The 25601-nt window shown below is 48.3% G+C and overlaps 1 protein-coding gene across 1 annotated transcript in view; it reads right to left on the reverse strand.

Annotated features, from left to right (window-relative positions):
- Positions 1–25601, reverse strand: part of kcnh6a (potassium voltage-gated channel, subfamily H (eag-related), member 6a) — a 357081-nt gene that overhangs the window by 189803 nt on the left and 141677 nt on the right. The window contains exon 5 of the mRNA XM_038779154.1: positions 24268–24482. Coding sequence (XP_038635082.1) covers positions 24268–24482 — 215 coding nt within the window. The remainder of the gene's footprint in view (positions 1–24267; positions 24483–25601) is intronic.

Consider the following 25601-nt stretch of genomic DNA (forward strand, 5'->3'; position numbering starts at 1 on the left):
GTATTAGTCTGTGTGTGGGTATTAGTCTGTGTATGTGGGTATTAGTCTGTGTGTGGGTATTAGTCTGTGTGTGGGTATTAGTCAGTGTGTGGGTATTAGTCTGTGTATGTGGGTATTAGTCTGTATGTGGGTATTAGTCTGTGTGTGGGTATTAGTCTGTCTGTGTGGGTATTAGTCTCTGTGTGGGTATTAGTCTGTGTGTGGGTATTAGTCTGTGTGTGTGGGTATTAGTCTGTGTGTGGGTATTAGTCTGTGTGTGGGTATTAGTCTGTGTGTGTGGGTTTTAGTCTGTGTGTGGGTATTAGTCTGTGTGTGTGGGTATTAATCTGTGTGTGTGGGTTTTAGTCTGTGTGTGGGTATTAGTCTGTGTGTGGGTATTAGTCTGTGTGTGGGTATTAGTGTGTGTGTGGGTATTAGTGTGTGTGTGAGTATTAGTCTGTGTGTGGGTATTTGTGTGTGTGTGGGTATTAGTGTGTGTGTGGGCATTAGTGTGTGTGTGAGTATTAGTCTGTGTGTGGGTATTAGTCTGTGTGTGGGTATTAGTCTGTGTGTGTGGGTATTTGTCTGTGTGTAGGTATTAGTCTGTGTGTGGTTATTAGTCTGTGTGTGGGTATTAGTCCGTGTGTGGGTATTAGTGTGCGTGTGTGGGTATTAGTCTGTGTGTGGGTATTAGTCTGTGTGTGGGTATTAGTCTGTGTGTGTGGGTATTATTCTGTGTCTGGGTATTAGTGTGTGTGTGGGTATTAGTCTGTGTGTGGGTATTAGTCTGTGTGTGGGTATTAGTCTGTGTGTGGGTATTAGTCTGTGTGTGTGGGTATTAGTGTGTGTGTGGGTATTAGTGTGCGTGTGGGTATTAGTCTGTGTGTGGGTATTCGTCTGTGTGTGGGTATTAGCCTGTGTGTGGGTATTAGTCTGTGTGTGGGTATTAGTCTGTGTGTGTGGGTATTAGTCTGTGTGTGGGTATTAGTCTGTGTGTGGGTATTAGTCTGTGTGTGTGGGTATTAGTCTGTGTGTGGGTATTAGTGTGTGTGTGGGTATTAGTCTGTGTGTGGGTATTAGTCTGTGTGTGGGTATTAGTCTGTGTGTGTGGGTATTAGTGTGTGTGGGTATTAGTGTGTGTGTGGGTATTAGTCTGTGTGTGGGTATTAGTCTGTGTGTGGGTATTAGCCTGTGTGTGGGTATTAGTCGTGTGTGGGTATTAGTCTGTGTGTGTGGGTATTAGTCTGTGTGTGGGTAATAGTCTGTGTGTGGGTATTAGTCTGTGTGTGTGTATTAGTCTGTGTGTGGGTATTAGTCTGTGTGTGGGTATTAGTCTGTGTGTGGTTATTAGTCTGTGTGTGGGTATTAGTCTGTGTGTGGGTATTAGTCTGTGGGTGGGTATTAGTCTGTGTGTGTGGGTATTAGTCTGTGTGTGGGTATTAGTCTGTGTGTGGGTATTAGTCTGTGTGTGGGTATTAGTCTGTGTGTGGGTATTAGTCTGTGTATGTGGGTATTAGTCTGTATGTGGGTATTAGTCTGTGTGTGGGTATTAGTCTGTGTGTGGGTATTAGTCTGTCTGTGTGGGTATTAGTCTGTGTGTGTGGGTATTAGTCTGAGTGTGTGGGTATTCGTCTCTGTGTGGGTATTAGTCTGTGTGTGGGTATTAGTCTGTGTGTGTGGGTATTAGTCTGTGTGTGGGTATTAGTCTGTGTGTGGGTATTAGTCTGTGTGTGGGTATTAGTCTGTGTGTGTGGGTTTTAGTCTATGTGTGGGTATTAGTCTGTGTGTGTGGGTATTAATCTGTGTGTGTGGGTTTTAGTCTGTGTGTGGGTATTAGTCTGTGTGTGGGTATTAGTCTGTGTGTGGGTATTAGTGTGTGTGTGGGCATTTGTGTGTGTGTGGGTATTAGTCTGTGTGTGGGTATTAGTCTGTGTGTGTGGGTATTAGTCTGTTTGTGGGTATTAGTGTGTGTGTGGGTATTAGTCTGTGTGTGGCTATTAGTCTGTGTGTGGGTATTAGTCTGTGTGTGTGGGTATTAGTCTGTGTGTGGGTATTAGTCTGTGTGTGGGTATTAGTCTGTGTGTGGGCATTAGTCTGTGTGTGTGGGTATTAGTCTGTGTGTGGGTATTAGTCTGTGTGTGGGTATTAGTCTGTGTGTGGGTATTAGTCTGTGTGTGGGTATTAGTCTGTGTGTGGGTATTAGTCTGTGTGTGGGTATTAGTCTGTGTATGTGGGTATTAGTCTGTGTGTGGGTATTAGTCTGTGTGTGGGTATTAGTCTGTGTGTGGGTATTAGTCTGTGTATGTGGGTATTAGTCTGTATGTGGGTATTAGTCTGTGTGTGGGTATTAGTCTGTCTGTGTGGGTATTAGTCTCTGTGTGGGTATTAGTCTGTGTGTGGGTATTAGTCTGTGTGTGTGGGTATTAGTCTGTGTGTGGGTATTAGTCTGTGTGTGGGTATTAGTCTGTGTGTGTGGGTTTTAGTCTGTGTGTGGGTATTAGTCTGTGTGTGGGTATTAATCTGTGTGTGTGGGTTTTAGTCTGTGTGTGGGTATTAGTCTGTGTGTGGGTATTAGTCTGTGTGTGGGTATTAGTGTGTGTGTGGGCATTAGTGTGTGTGTGAGTATTAGTCTGTGTGTGGGTATTAGTGTGTGTGTGGGTATTAGTGTGTGTGTGGGCATTAGTGTGTGTGTGAGTATTAGTCTGTGTGTGGGTATTAGTCTGTGTGTGGGGTATTAGTCTGTGTGTGTGGGTATTTGTCTGTGTGTAGGTATTAGTCTGTGTGTGGTTATTAGTCTGTGTGTGGGTATTAGTCCGTGTGTGGGTATTAGTGTGCGTGTGTGGGTATTAGTCTGTGTGTGGGTATTAGTCTGTGTGTGGGTATTAGTCTGTGTGTGTGGGTATTATTCTGTGTCTGGGTATTAGTGTGTGTGTGGGTATTAGTCTGTGTGTGGGTATTAGTCTGTGTGTGGGTATTAGTCTGTGTGTGGGTATTAGTCTGTGTGTGTGGGTATTAGTGTGTGTGTGGGTATTAGTGTGCGTGTGGGTATTAGTCTGTGTGTGGGTATTCGTCTGTGTGTGGGTATTAGCCTGTGTGTGGGTATTAGTCTGTGTGTGGGTATTAGTCTGTGTGTGTGGGTATTAGTCTGTGTGTGGGCATTAGTCTGTGTGTGGGTATTAGTCTGTGTGTGTGGGTATTAGTCTGTGTGTGGGTATTAGTGTGTGTGTGGGTATTAGTCTGTGTGTGGGTATTAGTCTGTGTGTGGGTATTAGTCTGTGTGTGTGGGTATTAGTGTGTGTGTGGGTATTAGTGTGTGTGTGGGTATTAGTCTGTGTGTGGGTATTAGTCTGTGTGTGGGTATTAGCCTGTGTGTGGGTATTAGTCTGTGTGTGGGTATTAGTCTGTGTGTGTGGGTATTAGTCTGTGTGTGGGTAATAGTCTGTGTGTGGGTATTAGTCTGTGTGTGTGTATTAGTCTGTGTGTGGGTATTAGTCTGTGTGTGGTATTAGTCTGTGTGTGGGTATTAGTCTGTGTGTGGGTATTAGTCTGTGGGTGGGTATTAGTCTGTGTGTGTGGGTATTAGTCTGTGTGTGGGTATTAGTCTGTGTGTGGGTATTAGTCTGTGTGTGGGTATTAGTCTGTGTATGTGGGTATTAGTCTGTGTGTGGGTATTAGTCTGTGTGTGGGTATTAGTCAGTGTGTGGGTATTAGTCTGTGTATGTGGGTATTAGTCTGTATGTGGGTATTAGTCTGTGTGTGGGTATTAGTCTGTCTGTGTGGGTATTAGTCTCTGTGTGGGTATTAGTCTGTGTGTGGGTATTAGTCTGTGTGTGTGGGTATTAGTCTGTGTGTGGGTATTAGTCTGTGTGTGGGTATTAGTCTGTGTGTGTGGGTTTTAGTCTGTGTGTGGGTATTAGTCTGTGTGTGTGGGTATTAATCTGTGTGTGTGGGTTTTAGTCTGTGTGTGGGTATTAGTCTGTGTGTGGGTATTAGTCTGTGTGTGGGTATTAGTGTGTGTGTGGGCATTAGTGTGTGTGTGAGTATTAGTCTGTGTGTGGGTATTTGTGTGTGTGTGGGTATTAGTGTGTGTGTGGGCATTAGTGTGTGTGTGAGTATTAGTCTGTGTGTGGGTATTAGTCTGTGTGTGGGTATTAGTCTGTGTGTGTGGGTATTTGTCTGTGTGTAGGTATTAGTCTGTGTGTGGTTATTAGTCTGTGTGTGGGTATTAGTCCGTGTGTGGGTATTAGTGTGCGTGTGTGGGTATTAGTCTGTGTGTGGGTATTAGTCTGTGTGTGGGTATTAGTCTGTGTGTGTGGGTATTATTCTGTGTCTGGGTATTAGTGTGTGTGTGGGTATTAGTCTGTGTGTGGGTATTAGTCTGTGTGTGGGTATTAGTCTGTGTGTGGGTATTAGTCTGTGTGTGTGGGTATTAGTGTGTGTGTGGGTATTAGTGTGCGTGTGGGTATTAGTCTGTGTGTGGGTATTCGTCTGTGTGTGGGTATTAGCCTGTGTGTGGGTATTAGTCTGTGTGTGGGTATTAGTCTGTGTGTGTGGGTATTAGTCTGTGTGTGGGTATTAGTCTGTGTGTGGGTATTAGTCTGTGTGTGTGGGTATTAGTCTGTGTGTGGGTATTAGTGTGTGTGTGGGTATTAGTCTGTGTGTGGGTATTAGTCTGTGTGTGGGTATTAGTCTGTGTGTGTGGGTATTAGTGTGTGTGGGTATTAGTGTGTGTGTGGGTATTAGTCTGTGTGTGGGTATTAGTCTGTGTGTGGGTATTAGCCTGTGTGTGGGTATTAGTCGTGTGTGGGTATTAGTCTGTGTGTGTGGGTATTAGTCTGTGTGTGGGTAATAGTCTGTGTGTGGGTATTAGTCTGTGTGTGTGTATTAGTCTGTGTGTGGGTATTAGTCTGTGTGTGGGTATTAGTCTGTGTGTGGTTATTAGTCTGTGTGTGGGTATTAGTCTGTGTGTGGGTATTAGTCTGTGGGTGGGTATTAGTCTGTGTGTGTGGGTATTAGTCTGTGTGTGGGTATTAGTCTGTGTGTGGGTATTAGTCTGTGTGTGGGTATTAGTCTGTGTGTGGGTATTAGTCTGTGTATGTGGGTATTAGTCTGTATGTGGGTATTAGTCTGTGTGTGGGTATTAGTCTGTGTGTGGGTATTAGTCTGTCTGTGTGGGTATTAGTCTGTGTGTGTGGGTATTAGTCTGAGTGTGTGGGTATTCGTCTCTGTGTGGGTATTAGTCTGTGTGTGGGTATTAGTCTGTGTGTGTGGGTATTAGTCTGTGTGTGGGTATTAGTCTTTGTGTGGGTATTAGTCTGTGTGTGGGTATTAGTCTGTGTGTGTGGGTTTTAGTCTATGTGTGGGTATTAGTCTGTGTGTGTGGGTATTAATCTGTGTGTGTGGGTTTTAGTCTGTGTGTGGGTATTAGTCTGTGTGTGGGTATTAGTCTGTGTGTGGGTATTAGTGTGTGTGTGGGCATTAGTGTGTGTGTGGGTATTAATCTGTGTGTGGGTATTAGTCTGTGTGTGGGTATTAGTCTGTGTGTGTGGGTATTAGTGTGTGTGTGGGTATTAGTGTGTGTGTGTGGGTATTAGTCTGTGTGTGGGTATTAGTCTGTGTGAGGTTATTAGTCTGTGTGTGGGTATTAGTCCGTGTGTGGGTATTAGTGTGCGTGTGTGGGTATTAGTCTGTGTGTGGGTATTAGTCTGTGTGTGGGTATTAGTCTGTGTGTGTGGGTATTAGTCTGTGTGTGGGTATTAGTGTGTGTGTGGGTATTAGTCTGTGTGTGTGGGTATTAGTCTGTGTGTGGGTATTAGTCTGTGTGTGTGGGTATTAGGATGTGTGTGGGCATTAGTTTGTGTGTGGGGGTATTAGTCTGTGTGTGGGTATTAGTCTGTGTGTGGTTATTAGTCTGTGTGTGGGTATTAGTGTGTGTGTGGGTATTAGTGTGTGTGTGTGGGTATTAGTCTGTGTGTGGGTATTAGTCTGTGTGTGGGTATTAGTCTGTGTGTGTGGGTTTTAGTCTGTCTGTGGGTATTAGTCTGTGTGTGTGGGTATTAATCTGTGTGTGTGGGTTTTAGTCTGTGTGTGGGTATTAGTCTGTGTGTGGGTATTAGTCTGTGTGTGGGTATTAGTGTGTGTGTGGGCATTAGTGTGTGTGTGAGTATTAGTCTGTGTGTGGGTATTAGTCTGTGTGTGGGTATTAGTCTGTGTGTGTGGGTATTAGTGTGTGTGTGGGTATTAGTGTGTGTGTGTGGGTATTAGTCTGTGTGTGGGTATTAGTCTGTGTGTGGTTATTAGTCTGTGTGTGGGTATTAGTCCGTGTGTGGGTATTAGTGTGCGTGTGTGGGTATTAGTCTGTGTGTGGGTATTAGTCTGTGTGTGGGTATTAGTCTGTGTGTGTGGGTATTAGTCTGTGTGTGGGTATTAGTGTGTGTGTGGGTATTAGTCTGTGTGTGGGTATTAGTCTGTGTGTGGGTATTAGTCTGTGTGTGGGTATTAGTCTGTGTGTGTGGGTATTAGTGTGTGTGTGGGTATTAGTGTGTGTGTGGGTATTAGTCTGTGTGTGGGTATTAGTCTGTGTGTGGGTATTAGCCTGTGTGTGGGTATTAGTCTGTGTGTGGGTATTAGTCTGTGTGTGTGGGTATTAGTCTGTGTGTGGGTAATAGTCTGTGTGTGGGTATTAGTCTGTGTGTGTGTATTAGTCTGTGTGTGGGTATTAGTCTGTGTGTGGGTATTAGTCTGTGTGTGGTTATTAGTCTGTGTGTGGGTATTAGTGTGTGTGTGGGTATTAGTGTGCGTGTGTGGGTATTAGTCTGTGTGTGGGTATTAGTCTGTGTGTGGGTATTAGTCTGTGTGTGTGGGTATTAGTCTGTGTGTGGGTATTAGTGTGTGTGTGGGTATTAGTCTGTGTGTGGGTATTAGTCTGTGTGTGGGTATTAGTCTGTGTGTGGTATTAGTGTGTGTGTGGGTATTAGTCTGTGTGTGGGTATTAGTCTGTGTGTGTGTATTAGTCTGTGTGTGGGTATTAGTCTGTGTGTGGGTGTTAGTCTGTGTGTGTGGGTATTAGTCTGTGTGTGGGTATTAGCCTGTGTATGGGTATTAGCCTGTGTGTGGGTATTAGTCTGTGTGTGGGTATTAGTCTGTGTGTGGGTATTTGTGTGTGTGTGGGTATTAGTCTGTGTGTGGGTATTAGTCTGTGTGTGTGGGTATTAGTCTGTTTGTGGGTATTAGTGTGTGTGGGTATTAGTCTGTGTGTGGCTATTAGTCTGTGTGTGGGTATTAGTCTGTGTGTGTGGGTATTAGTCTGTGTGTGGGTATTAGTCTGTGTGTGGGTATTAGTCTGTGTGTGGGTATTAGTCTGTGTGTGTGGGTATTAGTCTGTGTGTGGGTATTAGTCTGTGTGTGGGTATTAGTCTGTGTGTGGGTATTAGTCTGTGTATGTGGGTATTAGTCTGTATGTGGGTATTAGTCTGTGTGTGGGTATTAGTCTGTGTGTGGGTATTAGTCTGTCTGTGTGGGTATTAGTCTGTGTGTGTGGGTATTAGTCTGTGTGTGTGGGTATTAGTCTCTGTGTGGGTATTAGTCTGTGTGTGGGTATTAGTCTGTGTGTGTGGGTATTAGTCTGTGTGTGGGTATTAGTCTGTGTGTGGGTATTAGTCTGTGTGTGTGGGTTTTAGTCTGTGTGTGGGTATTAGTCTGTGTGTGTGGGTATTAATCTGTGTGTGTGGGTTTTAGTCTGTGTGTGGGTATTAGTCTGTGTGTGGGTATTAGTCTGTGTGTGGGTATTAGTGTGTGTGTGGGCATTAGTGTGTGTGTGGGTATTAGTCTGTGTGTGTGTATTAGTCTGTGTGTGGGTATTAGTCTGTGTGTGTGTTTATTAGTGTGTGTGGGTATTAGTGTGTGTGTGTGGGTATTAGTCTGTGTGTGGGTATTAGTCTGTGTGAGGTTATTAGTCTGTGTGTGGGTATTAGTCCGTGTGTGGGTATTAGTGTGCGTGTGTGGGTATTAGTCTGTGTGTGGGTATTAGTCTGTGTGTGGGTATTAGTCTGTGTGTGTGGGTATTAGTCTGTGTGTGGGTATTAGTGTGTGTGTGGGTATTAGTCTGTGTGTGGGTATTAGTCTGTGTGTGGGTATTAGTCTGTGTGTGGGTATTAGTCTGTGTGTGTGGGTATTAGTGTGTGTGTGGGTATTAGTCTGTGTGTGGGTATTAGTCTGTGTGTGGGTATTAGCCTGTGTGTGGGTATTAGTCTGTGTGTGGGTATTAGTCTGTGTGTGTGGGTATTAGTCTGTGTGTGGGTATTAGTCTCTGTGTGTGGGCATTTGTCTGTGTGTGGGTATTAGCCTGTGTGTGGGTATTAGCCTGTGTGTGGGTATTAGTCTGTGTGTGGATATTAGTCTGTGTGTGGATATTAGTCTGTGTGTGGGTATTAGCCTGTGTGTGGGTATTAGTCTCTGTGTGTGGGCATTAGTCTGTGTGTGGGTATTAGCCTGTGTGTGGGTATTAGCCTGTGTGTGGGTATTAGTCTGTGTGTGGGTATTAGTCTGTGTGTTGGTATTAGCCTGTGTGTGTGGGTATTAGTCTCTGTGTGGGTATTAGTCTGTGTGTGGGTATTAGTCTGTGTGTGGGTATTAGTCTGTGTGTGGGTATTAGTCTGTGTGTGGGTATTAGTCTGTGTGTGGGTATTAGTCTGTGGTTGGGATTCTCCGTTCTGGAGCCTACGTGTTTCCGTCAGCAGAGAATCGGGACCGTCTCCGTTGGCGCTGGAAGCGGGGCCCATGTGTGAGCCTCTCTCCTTAACCATGCAAATATATGCATGGTGGAGAGCTCACTGGATTCCATTTGAATCTTGCATCAGGCTGCCATTTTCAGCGGGTGACCCAATCCTGAGGTCCGGCAGCAGGCTCAGTGCTCCCTGCTCAATGTAAATCCTGCACCCCCAGCCCCCCGCCTCATTCTGACAGGGAGGGGCATCCTCCCCAACACCACGGGAATAACAGGTTCCCCTCCACAGCATGCAAGCATGAGGGTGATCCGACCCCCTCTTCACCGATCATCTCAGACCTGTCATCTGAACACCCATCAGAGACCCCCATCAATCACCCTCTAGGTCACCCCCATTTACACACGCTCCCTTACTGGCTCCTTCTGAACTGAAAATCGTTTATTGTCACGAGTAGGCTTCAATGAAGTTACTGTGAAAAGCCCCTAGTCGCCACATTCCGGCGCCTGTTCGGGGAGGCTGGTACGGGAACTGAAACTGAAGTAGTATTTACGCACGCTTTCTTCTTACAGTCTCCTTCTGAAGTTGAAGCAGCATTTACACACATTCCCTTACTATCTTCTTCTGAAGCCGAAGCAGCATTTACACACACTCCCTTCCTGGCTCCTCATGAAGATGCCACAGCTGGAGATCTCAGCAGCAAACACAGATTTACATTGAATTAGGTGGAAGAGTGATGCTAATTCACGGTTTATTGATCCTGTTGGCCTCGTTACTTTGCTCTCTCAGGCCAGCTTCAATTAATCTCAAATTAGAAACGCCTGTGCAGAGATGGATGAACCTATCTTTTTGCTAATTGCATTTTAATCTTTTCATTTTTATTATTCTTCTCCCTCGTTCTCTGACGGACACAAAAATATGGCCGCCCAGTTCCATATCTCAGCTTTAGTCAATGCCCAGTAAGCGGCGGCACTCCTGGCTCTCCCAGTTTCATTCCAGACAATGGACTGGCATCAGGAGCTTGCTGTGGGTGCCAGAGTGAGACATGCTGTCACCCTCTGCCCCCTCCCATCATACACCCACACTGCAGGGCATCTGCCAATGTCTCTCTTTGTTCATGGGGGATTAGGGCACCCTCTTCTCCTGGGGCTTCCTGCAGGGGGTGATCAAGGCAAGAAACAAACTTTTTCCCCCTTGATGGGTCTATCGTAGGTTCCTGAAGGTCAAACCTCCACGTCTATAAAAACAAAAATCCTCTGTTCACAACCCAAAGTGCTCCAAAGCCAAAGAAGAGTGTTGTCATGGTGGTAACATGGGAAACGTGGAAACCAATCTGTGCATATAAATTCCCACAAAGAACAGTGAGATAATTGACCAGGTAATCTTTTAGAGGGATGTTGACTGCAGAATAAATATGAACTGAGGATACCTGGAACAATCCTCTCACTTTTTCAACATGGTACTGTGGAGTCTTTTGCATTTAGCTGAAAAGGGAAAGAGGGGCTGGATTCTCCGCCGGCAGGTGCTCCGTTTTGTCGGCAGCCCAGGGGTTTCCCGGCGGCGTGAGGCTGCCCCACAATGGGAAACCCCATTGACCAGCCGGCGAAACGGAGCATCCCACCGGCGTGCTGAAGCCGAAATCTGGCGTGGCGGGATGGAGAATCCAACCCAGGATTTGAAACAGGCTGAGAAATGGGATCCCTGACAGTGCAGCTCTCACTCACCACCTCACTGGAGTATCAGTCTTTATTCCCTGCTCCAGTCTCACCAACTGTCCTTGAACCCACAACCTGTTGCGGCCGCCCATTGCACCGACTAGTTTTAAACTCGAACTTGGTGCTGCCCATTCCCTGCTTCTTGGGCCCGCATCCTGGGCAGTGGGTTGTGGATTCTGGAGGTGTGTGTCATCCTGGGTCAGATCACCTCCTCTCTGCCCAAAGTCTGTCTGACATCCACAAGGCACAAATTAGGGGTCTAAATGGAATAATTAGCAGTTGCCTGGTTGAAAGCAGCTCCAACAACACTCGGGAAACCTTACAGCATCCAAGGTAATTCAGCCTGCTGGATTGACACCCCATCCACCACCTTGAAAATCATCTGCCACTGACACACCATGCCAGCATGTGTGCCACCTAAATGATGCACAGCGGGAATTCACCAAGGCTTCTTTTTTTTTTCTTTTTTTAAAAATTTAGATTACCCAATTATTTTTTCCAATTAAGGGGCAATTTAGCAAGGCCAATCCACCTACTCTGCACATCTTTGGGTTGTGGGGGCGAAACCCACGCAGACACGGGGAGAATGTGCAAACTCCACACGGACAGTGACCCAGAGCCGGGATCGAACCTGGGACCTCAGCGCCGTGAGGCGGTTGTGCTAGCCACTAGGCGACCGTGCTGCCCCACCAAGGCTTCTTGAACAGCACCTTCCAAATTGGCGACCTCTACCATTAAGAAAGATAAGGGCAAGCGACACTTGTTTGGGTTCCTCCAGGGCCACTTAGCTCCTGACCTCATTACAGCCTTGGTTCAAATTTGGACAAAAGAGTTGAATGCCAGAAGTGAGATGAGACTGACTGCCCTTGACATCAAGGCAGCATTTGACTGAGTATGGCATCAAGGAGCCCCAGCAAATCTGGAGTGAATGGGAATCAGGGGGAAATCTCTCCGCTGGTTGGTGTCATGCCTGGTTGTGGTGATTGGAGGCCAATCATCTCAGTTCTAGGACATCATTGCAGGCGTTCCTCAGGGTAGCATCCGAGGCCCAACCATCTTCAGCTGCATCATTCCATCATAAGGTCAGAAGTGGGGATGCTCACTGATGAACACACAATGTTCAGCACCATTTGTGACTCCTCAGATAATGAAGCACTCTATGTCCAAATGCAGCAAGTCCTGGACGATATCGAGGCTTGGGCTGATAAATGGCAAGTAACGTTCAAGCCACAAAAGTGCCAGGTAATGACTATCTCCTACAAGAGAGGATCTAACCATCGCCCCTTGATATTCAATGGCATTTCCATCACCGAAGCTCTCACAATCAACAGCCTGGGGGTTACCATTGATCAGAAACTGGACTGGGCTGGCCATATAAATACTGTGGCTACAAGAGCAGGTCAAAGGTTAGGGATCCTGTGGTGCGTAATGCATCTCCTGACTCTCCAAAGCCTGTCCACCACCTACAAGATAAAAATCAGGAGTGTAACTCTCCACTTGCGTGGTTGAGTGCAGCTACAACACTCAAGTAGCTCAACACCACCCAAGACAAAAAAGCCCGCTTGGTTGGCATCACTTCCATGGTGGTGCAGTGGTTAGCATTGCTGTCTCATAGCGCCAGGGACCCAGGTTTGATTCCATCTTCTGGTGACCGTCTCTCTGGAGTTTGCACATTCTCCCTGTGTCTGTGTGGGTTTCCTATGGGTGCTCCAGTTCAAAGATGTGCAAATTAGGTGGATTAGCCGTTAAATTGGGTTGGGTTGCAGGAATAGAGTGGGGGATTGGACCTAGGTTGGTGCAGACTGGATGGGCTAAATGGCCTCTTTCTACACTGTAGGGATTTTATGAATGCTTCATTCACTCCCTCCATCACCAACGAACAGAGGTAGCAGTGTCTACGAGATGCACTGCAGGAACTCGCCAAGGCTCCTTCCAAACCCATGGCCACTACGAACTAGGAGGACAAGGACAGCAGACACATGGAACACCACCACCTGGAAGTTCCCCTCCAAGTCACTCACCATCCTGACTTGGAAATATATCATTTTCAATGTTGCTGGGCCAAAATCCTGGAACTTCTTCCCTGACAGCACAGTGGGTGTACCTACACCATATGGACTTGAGTGGTTTAAGACCACCACCTTCTCAAGGGCAATTAGAGATGGGCAATAACTGCTGGCCTCGCCAGTGACGTCTAATCCTGTGAATGAATATTTTAGAAAAATATCTCTGCCTCTAAAGTCCTGTTACAGGACAAATCTGGGTCTGAGAGACTGTTTCTCAGTAATTTTCTCCTTCACAGTCTGGCCTGGCCAGGAACAAAAGCAGAAATCAGGAAAAGCTCTGACATCGCATGTTTATTGCTGAGCTTTCCAGGTGTACCCCAGCGAGGTTTGTGCAACGTCCCATTCACAATGGCGGTGACATGCCGAGTTGAACAAAACCCTCAAAACTCAACCATTTCCCAAGGGTCATCGCAATGAGAAGAGCTTTATCGAAACTCGCTTCCATTTCTCTGCCAGTTTCTGGGCTCTATTTGCTCCACCCTGAGGGGTGCTGAAAATAAGAGTGAGAGCAGCTCAGGAGACAGACACATCTTGGGACATAGACTTTGGTAACTAGCCAGTGATATGCTGAGGCAGAGATAAATTGTTACACACAGGGAATAATACCTGAACACGATGATACAGAGGACACTCCGACACACACATCCCTGTAAACATAGAACATAGAACAGTACAGCACAGAACAGGCCCTTCGGCCCTCGATGTTGTGCCGAGCAATGATCACCCTACTCAAACCCACGTATCCACCCTATACCCGTAACCCAACAACCCCCCCTTAACCTTACTTATTTAGGACACTACGGGCAATTTAGCGTGCCCAATCCACCTAACCTGCACATCTTTGGACTGTGGGAGGAAACCGGAGCACCCGGAGGAAACCCACGCACACACGGGGAGGACGTGCAGACTCCACACAGACAGTGACCCAGCCAGGAATCGAACCTGGGACCCTGGGGCTGGTTTAGCTCACAAGGCTAAATCACTGGCTTTTAAAGCAGACCAAGCAGGCCAGCAGCACGGTTCGATTCCCGTACCAGCCTCCCTGGACAGGCGCCGGAATGTGGCGACTAGGGGCTTTTCACAGTAACTTCATTGAAGCCTACTCGTGACAATAAGCGATTTTCATTTTCATTTGAAGCATTTATGCTAACCACCATGCTACCGTGCTGCCCTAAAGGAGCAGGACATAAGAGGAACATAACAACTGAGCTTAATAGAAATGGGTGTGAAGGAAAGGCTCAACTATGCTTGATGCTGTTCTCTGGGAGAGATTGAGAGAAAGAGAGGCAGAGTGAGAAAGAGAAGAGTAGTGTAAGAAAGAGATATTGAGAGACCAGCACACATACAGAAGAAGGTCGAGAGAGACAGAAAGTGATAAGAGAGATAGAGAGAGAAGCAGAGAGCACGAGAGCGAGAGGAGGAAAGCAATATAGGGAAAGAAGAGGGAGATCAAATGTGACAGAGCTAATGAAACAGGCACAGAGACTTAGCAACAAAGTCATAGAGATGGAAAGAAACTGACATTCAGACTGATGCATTCAAAAGCATTGCATGATACACAGAATCCCTACAGTGCAGGAGGCCATTCAGCCCATCGAGTCTGCACCATCCCTCCAAAAGAGCACCCTACCCACACCCCAACCTATCCCCGTAACCCCACACATTGATCATGGTCAATCCACCTAACCTGCACATCTTTGGATAGAATCTTTGGATCTGCTGATGAATCTGCCAGTGCCCAGATCTGGTGTTGGGTAACTGATATTGGCACCTCATGAATGAGGTGAGTCAAGCTACTGAGTGCCTGAAGCCTATTTGACCCTGGAGACCATCACACCTCCAACATCCACACACGCAGCAGGAGTCTCTGAAGGGGACTGATTCAGCAATGCTTGGCTGACACGTCCCTCTTTCACTCAGGAAAATAGCCCTCATCCTACTCGTATTAATCACAATGATAATCTCTGTGTCAGCAGGACAGGGAGCAGGCTGGTTTGTCAGAGCTAATTGTGTGATGGCGGATGCTGCAGACAGGGCAGATTGGAGATGTGTACAGCTGGCCACAACATTCCCACTTTAGGGAGGAGGGATTAAAACAAAAGTTAACCAGTCGCGGTGGACTCTTCAACTGCGGAATGCGTTCCACCTATACTCCCAGTCCCTATCCAGTGAGCCCATGGTGATTACAGGATCTCAGCTGATGCTGGATCAAGCACGACTGTGATGCCCCCATGGTAGAATGGCCTAAAAGCTCGCTGTCGGGGCATGTCAAGGGGTGAGGAGTGGAGTGGGACAAATAATATATGTGGAACTATATCCCGGGAAGAATCAAATCGGAACAGCAGGGAAAATCTGTCACACATGGATCTGAGCACGACACTTAAACGGCACATTCTTCCACAAATTACGATGTTAAATACTCTCGGCATTCCCTGGAAATCCCTTAGATTTCCTAAATGCAACAGTTTACAGCTGCCTGGGATCAAACAGCAATCAGCAGGAATTCGCACATCTATGATGTTTACAAATAAATAATTTTGTACAAAGTATTTATGTAATCTGAGACTCAGCCTTGAAACCAGATACACAAAGCTTCAAATCAGCAGCACACACAGCAAGATCACAGCAATGATATATCCGTGTCAAAATGTTTCGTACTCACTGGTTTTAACTTCTGCTTCAGACTCATGTTGAGTGCGGAACTCCCATCAAAAACAGATGAGGAAATGCCCAGCTCTGAGCATAGCCCAGTAGACCAGTGCCGAGCACTCACTGCGCTGGTGGTCATGACAACAGCTCCAGTCATTGTTTTTTTTAGTTCTATTGATAGTCCTTAAGGTCTGAAATCAGCTGCTGAAGTGTCAGCACTTCAACCCTTCAGAGGCAGTCAGCAGAGATGTGAGAGAGAGCGCACGGAGCCTGCAGGATCCTGAGTACTGCTTGCCACTGAACTCTCCTACAGATTAAAAGGTCCAAACCAATCTGAGCGAGTTCGGGGTCCAGCTTCATATCATTCGCTGTAATATCTACACACACACCCTGCCCTGTAATGTACACACTGCCAGAAATGTGCACTCACTTAGAATGGACGCACACCTTACCATCCATATATTCCTCATATTGTACACACAACCTATAATGTACAAATCCTGTGACGTACACACAAACTCATGTTATGTGCACACACCTGGAAACACAAACAAATCAGTAATATATGTTGTGTTATACTGCTTCATACAACACTTGATGCAGTCTTAACTAAAGGATGCTCCAGACTCCAAAATCAGTTCAACCTGTTTATTGAACTATTCACACAGTTCTCAAATGAGTTCGACTCTCTGCTAATCTAACTGTAGTAACTCAGTCTAACTGTACCAGCTTGCTGGGGTGTGATGCTGCTGATCAACCCTGTCTAACTCTCTAGATGTCTGTCTGTGGAAAGAGGCAGGGTGTGAGTGCCTCAGCCCTTTATATAGTGTTTATGTCATGACCCCTTGTGGTGATGCCACCTCTGAGTGTCCTAACTGCCCATTGGTTGTGTCCTATGCTGAGTGTGCATCGGTTGCATGTTTGCATATCATGACATCTCCCCTTATTTTTACATGTATATACATGTGAATGTGTCTGTCTAACGTGACTGACTGAGGAATACAGAACATAACAAACAAAACAAATGCTCATAAGTCCAGTCTCTGAGGCTTGCGTCTGATCCTTGTCGACCGCTGGAGAGGTGGTGGAGGGGATGACAGTGCCTTGACAGGCGAACAGGAGGCACGACTGGTGGCCTTGTAGTTCGAGGTGTCTGGAGGTGGCAATTCGACATGTGGAAATGGAGGGGAAAGTGGTTGGGGGCAATCAACATTTCGCAGTGCCCTTCAATTCCTTTGCACAATGGAGCCATCAGCCACACATGTGACATAGGATCTGGGCGCGGCCTGTCGGACAACGATAGCCGGAGCAGATCACTCACCATCCGGTATCTTGATCCTGACCATGTCTGCTGGGGATAGCACATCCAGATCGGTGGCATGTGCATCATAGCCCTGCTTCTGGTTGTCGCAAAGCTGCTGCATCTTCTGCAGCACCGGGAGGGGATCAAGGTAAGGCAGGTGTATGGCTGGAATCATTGTCCGCAGGTCCCTGTTCATCAGGTGTTGAGCTGGCGACATGCCAATGGACAAGGGAGTCGCCCAGTACGCAAGTAGTGCAAGGTGTATGTTGGAAGTGGAGTCCGAGGCCTTGCGGATGAGCTGCTTAATGATGTGCATCCCTTTTTCGACTTTGCCATTGGACTGCGGATAGTGCGGACTGGAGGTGACATGCCTGAAATTGTAGCTCTTGTCAAACGTGGACCATTCTCTACTGTGGAAGCACAGGCCATTGTCACTCATGACAGTGTTCGGGATGCCATGCCGTGAGTATGTCTCTTTACACGCTTTGATGACGGTCTGTGAGGTGAGGTCTGGCAGCTTCAGCACCTCAGGATAGTTTGCAAAGTATTCGATGATGTAGATATAGTCGCGACCATTCACGTGGAATAGGTCAATGCCAACCTTGGACCATGGAGAGGTCTCTAGGTCATGTGGTTGGAGCGTCTCCTTGCCCTGTGCTGGTTGGACCCTCTGACAGATTTCGCAGTTCAGGACCATGTCAGTGATGTCCTGGTTGATGCCGGGCCAGTAGACAACTTGCCGGGCCCTGTGTCTGCACTTTTCTACACCCAGGTGTCCCTCATGAATCTGCGCAGCACCGTGCTCTGGAGACGTAGCGGGATGACTATCCTATCCAGCTTGAGCAGGATGCCGTCGATCAGCATCAGGTCATCCTTGACGTTGTAGAATTGAGGGCATTGCCCTTTCTTCCAGCCATTGCTGAGATTGTGGATGACCCGCTGCAACGGTCTTTGGCCGTCTCTTCCCGGATGAGATCTTCTCATCTGTTGCCGGGAGAGTGCTTGCACACAGTTGTCCCTGCAATTCAATGTGCTGGATGATCTCCAGTGGTTCACTGGGTGAGTTGACGGAGCTGGATGATCTCCAGTGGTTCACTGGGTGTGTTGACGGAGCCGGGACAATGTATCGGCGACGATGAGCTCCTTGCCAGGTGTGTACACCAAATTGAAATCATGCCTCTGGAGTTTGAGCAGAATTCTCTGAAAACGAGGCATTATGTCGTTCAGGTCTTTTTGGGTGATGTGGACCAGAGGCCTATGATCCGTCTCAACAGTAAATGTTGGAAAGCCGTAGACATAATCATTAAATTTGAGGATGCCGGTGAGAAGACCTAAACACGCCTTCTCAATCTGCGCATATCTGGTCTCAGTGGGTGTCATTACCCGTGACGCGTATGCTGTTGGTACCCAGAATGACGTGTTGTCTCTTTGAAGCAACACCGCCCCAATGCCATCCTGACTCGCATCTGTGAGTATCTTGGTCTCTTGGTCTGGGTCAAAGAATGCAAGGACGGGTGCAGTGGTGAGCTTGGCTTTCAGCTCCTGCCACTCTGTTCGGTGCTCCGCCTTCCACTCAAAGGCGGTTGATTTTTTCACCAGGTTGCGTAGGGCCGAATCCGGGATAGTGTTTATGTCATGACCCCTTGTGGTGACGCCACCTCTGAGTGTCCTGACTGCCCATTGGTTGTGTCCTATTCTGAGTATTCATTGGTAGCATGTTTGCATATCATGACAATATACACACTCCCAAAAGTCTACACGTCCTGTAATGGACACACCACTGTAACATACACGATCCCTGTAATGTACCGGCCCTGTAATATATACACTTTGTTTTATAAATTTAGAGTACCCAATTCATTTTTTCCACTTAAGGGGACATTTATCATCGCCAATCCACCCTGCACATCTTTAGGTTGTGGGGGCGAAACTCATACAAACACAGGGAGAATGGGCATACTCCACTCGGACAGTGGCCCAGAACCGGGATCCAACCTGGGACCTCGGCACGGTGAGGCAACAGTGCTAACCACTGCACCACTGTGCTGCCCTGTAATATATACAATTAGTGATGTACAGGGACTGTGTAATCTACACACACCCAAAAATGTACACACATTTTATAATATACACACTTCCTGCAATGTAAACACTGTGTAATCTACACGCTCCCTGTTATATGTACACCTTATAATGTATACACTCTGCAAGGTACACACATCCTGTAGTGCACACACCTCTTGTAATGTACCCACCATCTAATGTACACGCTTCCTACAACATGCATGCACCATGTAATATACATAATAATGCACACGTCATGTAGTATACACATTTCTTGTGATGTGTGCACAATGTGATGCGCACACTCCCTGTGATGTATGCGCACCCTGTGATGTATGTGCATCCTGTAATGTACACACTCTGTGATGTACACACTCCCTGTGATGTACACACACCCTACACTCTGTGATTACACATCCCTAAACATGGAATTAATTGCTAACTACTGCACCGTTACTGGGTGCTGTACCTGGTGATCGTTCTGACCACACAGTGACTGCCACTGTGATCATTATTGCGGCTCTGCAACTTGGGCCAATAACAGGGAGAGCGCTGCTTTCTGTGGTTCCCATCTCATGAATGGGCCTTGACAAACACAGTGCCATTGTTGTTGCTGCTGCTTAGAGCATTGGCGAGCAGTTGGAAAGCAAAGTGTAAGCTGGATTGTGATGGATCAGGGGGACATACACCTCAGAATACAGCACCCTAAATTGCAGGGTAAGATTGCAGGGTGCCTTGTTGCGTCAGTTCTCTGATGACATGCTGCTGTCAGGGAATTTTACCCACATCCCAAAGAGGCCGACAGCTCATTTCCACAATTAAAGGACCAATTAGGTGCTGTATAATGAGGCCAATGACATTTTGCTGATAGTGGACCCCCCCCCCCCCACCCACCACCCCCCCACCCACCACCCCCCCACCGCCCCCCCCCCTCCCCCCAGCAGCCAATTAGAGACAGCCTCGCGCCCAGTGGTATCCCTGGCAGTGGTCATTTAATTGCTGCCACCTGTAAATTTTGAAGGGAAGATCCCTCCCCAGTGGCCCAGGCATTTGCTGCTGATGTTTGCCCAAATCAGCCAAATTCAGACTATACTATTTCTAGCTTACCACCAAACCAAGAAGAAAAGGAGACAAATCATCAAATTAACAAAAGATCAAAGCAACAAATTAAAGGAAAAACTCCTGAAAACAAAACTGCAACAAAAGACAGAATCAGAAAGGGAAGTTACAAAGGTCAAACCAAAATCTGATCGTCGTGGGGCAATAATGTACCCCAGACCCTGCAGTGACCACTGATAACAGAAGAAAATTCAGGCTATAATCACAGCACCCATTCCATCGGTGGGATTTAATGAGTGCGATGAGGGTCTCGTCCAGGGGTGGGTGGGAGCCCTGTGTCAGTTCTCTCTGAGAGGTCTGATGAAATTATCATGTGAGTAGGCACTTACCTGGACAGAGCCGGCGCTCCTGCTGAATTATGCCTCCACTCGAATGGAAATCCCGCTCCCGGGATCAGCCGACCACCAGAGGCCGGCAGCTCGGTAGTGCCGCCGGGAGTGGTGGCCATTGCTGGTATTACACTCTGGCCTGGAGGCTCGATTGACCATGGATTCCCCAGGTTGAGGATCCCTCAACTAGAGTGTCCATGAACCAGGGACCGTTTTTCCCACCACCTCCAATAGGCTCTGCAGTCAAAGTTCACGGGTTTCTCTGAACAGCCTCCCAGGTGGGGAGAGCCCCACTACCCCCCTTGTCTCCTGGAAGCAAAGTTCACGCTCCACCCTTCCCACCCAGAGCTTTATCGGGGGTGGTGGGTAACAGTGTTTGACCATCTCCTGTGTCGGAAGCCTGTTTCTCGTTTTACTGCATCCAGTTGCAGTCGATGTTAGACCAACACAGATAACACATCACCTTATCGGTGCTGGGGAGTCCTTGTCGTGGTTAGATGTTCGGGCGCACAGCCAATAGGGGGGTTTATTTTGTTTTGTTTGGCTCCGCGGTCTGAGTCCACCATGGAGCTCGAAGCGGCTGCTGGAGGCCACCACCATGCGCATGCGCGGACTCCAAACCGGAAGTGCGGGGCTCGTAATCACAGCTAAAGCTGCGAGATTTACTCCAGGTCCCTGCTAGCCCCCTGCAGGGCATTGAATTAGTTCAGCTTTCTTCCAGGACCTCGAGAGTAAAACCCCAGCATTTTTACGCCGGCGTGGGGACATAGTCCCATTCTGGGAGAATCAAGCCCCATGGTTCAGGGAGAGGCAGGACTGGAAGCACAATATTGTGCAGATTCTTCAGGGGTGACAGTGGGGATGGGGAGGGGGGTTAAAGAGCATGCGGTGTAGTCATATTGATCGACGAGTCATTTACTGCGGTGAGGACGGATGATATAGAATAACACAATCTCCACTACACCAAACCTCCTAAACACCACCCCATCCAGTCCCACACCCCATTCCCGTAGCCCAAACTAACTTGCATGTCTTTGGACTGTGGGAGGAGTGTGGAACAGCTGGAGGCTTGGGGGTAGGAGGTGGAATGGCGGGGGGGGGGGGGGGGGGGGGGGGGGGGGGGGGGGTGGGGGAGCTGCTGAGAAATTGGCATGGAACAACCAGCATCGCCCACTCCCACCAGCACAGTCCCCACTCCCACCTGCACAGTCCCCACTCCCACCAGCACAGTCCCCACTCCCACCAGCAAAGTCCCCACTCCCTCCAGCACAGTCCCCACTCCCACCAGCACTGACCCCCCAGCCTCACCAGCACTGAGCCCCGAGCCTCACCATCACTGACCCCCAGCCTCACCAGCACTGACCCCCCAGCCTCACCATCACTGACCTCAATCCCACCAGCACTGACCCCCCAGCCTCACCATCACTGACCCCAATCCCACCAGCACTGATCCCCCAGCCTCACCAGCACTGACCCCAATCCCACCAGCACCGATCCCCCAGCCTCACCAGCACTGACCCCAATCCCACCAGCACTGATCCCCCAGCCTCACCAGCACTGTCTCCCAACCCTCTCCCCCCACCTCCTCTCACCAACAACCCACCTCAAGTTTGATGTGTCTGTTGTTCTGCTTCCTCAGAGTTGGTGACGTTGTTTCACACTATCCCACCAATCTTTCACCCCCTAAGGCCAGTCTAAGTGAAGTGCTGGCTAATTAGTTCTATCTGAGGATGTCTTTCAGTCCAGTTTGAGAGAGACACATTGTGATCAGGGTGTGAAAAGCAGCGGATTCGAGAAGCGCCTGACTGAGCACTCGGCTGATTGACGCAAAACCAGCTGCCAGAGATCTCAAAACGTGGAGAAGGCGAGAACTGGCCCGGAATTCTACACTCCCCACCCGGTGGGATTGTGGTGGGGGTGTGGTTGAGGACCTTATGGGCCACTTAAAGGCCTTTTCCCACCTCACCATAATTTTGAGCTGACAGACACATGATGGGGGTGGGGGGGGGGGGGGGGGGGGGGGGGGGGGGGGGGTGGGATCCCAGAAATAAACTAAAATTTACCCCTGCCAGAAATTGTGGAGGAGAGGTGGGGAGGGGGGGGGGGGGGGGGGGGGGCTCTCCACCAGAAGCTCACTTCTGACTGGGGGCTTTCCTACCCTTAAGGCGACCTGCAGCAGTCATGCTGTACAACATGGCGGCAGATAGTATCCCCTGGACATCCCCCACATCACCCCCTGGCCACCACTCACCAGCCCCCCAAGAAGTCCCCGTCCCCCCTGGCTGGCAGCGTTGGACACAGTCCGCAGCCGTCATGCCGGGTTCCTGCACGGCTGAGACCATGAGTGAACTGCACAGTCGTGAACTCCGCCCATCGAGGGCGGAGCATCGGGGAGGGCCTTCAGGCGACATCCTGAGGCCGACTCAACGGCGCGTGGCACGTGCCGAGTTGACACCGTTTTGGAGTGGCAGAGCATGCAAAGCCTTTGTAGAACAGGCACCGCCTCCGATTCCATCGTATAAAGGGATTCTCCGTCCGATCGCCGGTTACAAAATCTCCATTGGGAAACGGAAAATCCTGCCCGTGATGTCTATATTGCTTATAGAGAGGTGCAGTCCAGTGGGACGTTTTGGTCCCGGTGTTAGAGCTAAATTAGTTTAAAAGCGTTCGGTGAACCCTGAAAGGCGATGTCATGATGGAGGTGGGTGAAGCTAAGCATGTTCTCTGGTTTCAAGTTGTGTGAGTGTTTATTGGGAAAGTGAGTGTTCTGCAGTAGGGGACCATACCAAAAAGGTGCTGCTGTTTGGAGGCTTCAGGTTGATGGCCATTTGGGGCTCAGGAGAATCCCTGGGAGCCATTGAAAGTCTGGTGCTGTGTGGAGACTGGAGTTAGGAGAAACCTAGGGGCAGTACCAGTTTAGTAAAGCTAGAGGATTGCGAAAGATTCTGGAGTTCCAGCATTTAGAAGCAGGATTGCAGCTTTGGGAACCCTGTGGAATGCAATCTCAGGAGAAGACATTGAGCCATTGGGAGGTGAGATGTTGTTGAGGTGTGCAGTCATTGAGGCAGTCCAAATCAGACTAACGTTTAAGGGAATTCAAAATAAAGAGTTGAAATGGTCACATCTACAATTTCGTGTGGTGTGTTCAATCACAGCGTTCCTGTTAATTCACGTGGGCCTAATTTTAATTCTGAATGTTAGAGGACATTGTTAGCTGGCCATTTAAAAGTGTTTACTTTTCTAGCTTTGTATAGTAATGTTTAGTTTCTTTGTTGAAAACTATGACTTTATTCTCTGAGTGGGCAAATGTGATTTCAAACTTTGTCTACTTTAAACAGAAAGATATTGGACCCGGACCAGATTGTAACGAAGGGCTCACAGTCAATGACCAGAAGAAACTACAGAGAATCGTGAACACAGCCCAGTCCATCACGTAAACAACCTCCCACTGCCTTGAGAAAGCAGGCAGCATAATAAAAGACCCCTCCCACCTGGGTTATTCACTCTTCCAACCTCTTCCTTTGGGCAGGAGATACAAAAGTGTGAGAATAAAAGGTGCCAGCATGTTCAAAAACAGCTTCTTCCCCGCTGTTTCCAGATTCCTGAATGACCCTCTTATGGACTGAACTGATCTCTCCACACGTCTTCTCTGCTGAGCAGTACTACACTCCTATGCTTCATCCAATGTCTCTGTATTTACATTGCATATTTATTGTATGTCCTATGTTTTTTCATGTATGGATCGATCTGCCTAGACTGTACGCAGAACAATACTTTTCACTGCACCCCGGTACACGTGACAATAAACCCAAATCCAAATCCAAATCCAATGATTGTTACTCCAGTGGACAAAGTAACTTGGAATTCCTGCTCAGGCTCAGTCACATAGATGACAGTTATTCTTGAAGAACGGCTCACCACCATCTTTGCAAGGGGTAATTAGGGATGGGGAAAAACTGCTGGCCCCACCAGCAAAGCGCACTTACAAAGAATAAATATTTTAATAAGGTGATGCTAATTGGACAGATCCAGTGATTTACCATATCCTTGGGCTTTACAACAAGAGGGCAAGAAGTGGGCAGTGGGCGAGGGGCAGCATCCAGACAGTGAAGGGTAGGCAGTGGGCAGTGAGTGGGCAGTGATGGTTGGGAGTAGCGAGGGGCAGCATCGAGGCAGTGAAGGGACAGGCGGTGGCCAGCGAGCGGGCAATGATGGTTGGGGGTAGCGAGGGGCAGCATCCAGACAGTGAAGGGACAGGCGGTGGGCAGTGAGTGGGCAGTGATGGTTGGGGGTACCGATGCGCATGATGAAGTTTAGTACCTGGGTGACTTTCTCTGTGACGTTCTGAGTTCTCTCTTTCACTTTGCTGGGTGCAATGATCTCGATCTCCGTCGGCGATGGCGTAAGGATGACATCAGGATTAAAATCCACAAAGTTGAGGGTGATTTGTGGAATTCGGCTGATTGCTCGATACTTCATCAAATCCGAGTCCGAGGTGGAGTTCAGGAGATAAGGCTTAACATTTTTTGAAGCACCTTAAAAAAGCAGAGAGAAGGTTGAAGACCAAATCACACCCAGAGAGCAAACAGCATCCAGAGAGCAAACAGCACCCAGAGAGCAAACAGCACAGAGAGAATGAATAACACCCCGAAAGTGGACAGGACCCATAGAACGAGCAGAATAAAGAGAACGAACAGCACCCAGAGAGTAAACAGCACCCAGAGAGTAAACAGCACCCAGAGAGCAAATAACACCCAGAGAGCAAATAGCATGTACAGCGTGAACTGAATCCACAGAATAAGCAGCACCCAGGATGTAACAGCGTCCAGAGAGAAAAAAGCACCCAGAGAGTGAACTTCACCCAGAGAGTGAACAGCACCCAGAGAGAGAACAGCACCCAGAGAGCGAACAGCACCCAGAGAGGGAACAGCACCCAGTGAGCGAACAGCACCCAGCGAGTGAACAACACCCAGAGAGTGAACAGCACCCAGAGAGCGATCAGCACCCAGAGAGTGAACAGCACCCAGAGAGTGAGCAGCACACAGAGAGTGAGCAGCACCCAGAGAGTGAGCAGCACCCAGAGAGTGAGCAGCACCCATAGAGTGAACAGCACCCATGAGAGCAAAGAGCTCCCAGAGTGTGAGCAACAAGCAGTGAGTGAACAGCATCCAGAGAACAAACGATACACGCTAGGCGCATAACACCCAGAGAGTGAACATAACGGAGAGGGAGCCGCACCCACAGATAAAACAGCCCCCAGAGCGTGAGGAGGACCCAGAGGACAAACAGCACCCAGGGAGCGAACAGCACCCAGTGAGTGAACAACACCCAGCGAGTGAACAGCACCCAGCGAGTGAACAAGCACCCAGAGAGTGAACAGCACCAACAGAGAGTGAACAGCACCAGAGAGTGAATAGCATCCAGAGAGTGAACAGCACCCAGAGAGTGAACAGCACCCAGAGAGCAAACAGCACCCAGAGAGTGAACAGCACCCAGAGAACAAACAGCACCCAGAGAGCAAACAGCACCCAGAGAGTGAACAGCACCCAGAGAGCGAACAGCACCCAGAGAGCAAACAGCATCCAGAGAGTGAACAGCACCCAGAGAACAAACAGCACCCAGAGTGCAAACAGCACCCAGAGAGAGAACAGCAC

Source organism: Scyliorhinus canicula, chromosome 19 (genome assembly GCF_902713615.1).
Source record: "Scyliorhinus canicula chromosome 19, sScyCan1.1, whole genome shotgun sequence".
NCBI classification, from domain to species: domain Eukaryota; kingdom Metazoa; phylum Chordata; class Chondrichthyes; order Carcharhiniformes; family Scyliorhinidae; genus Scyliorhinus; species Scyliorhinus canicula.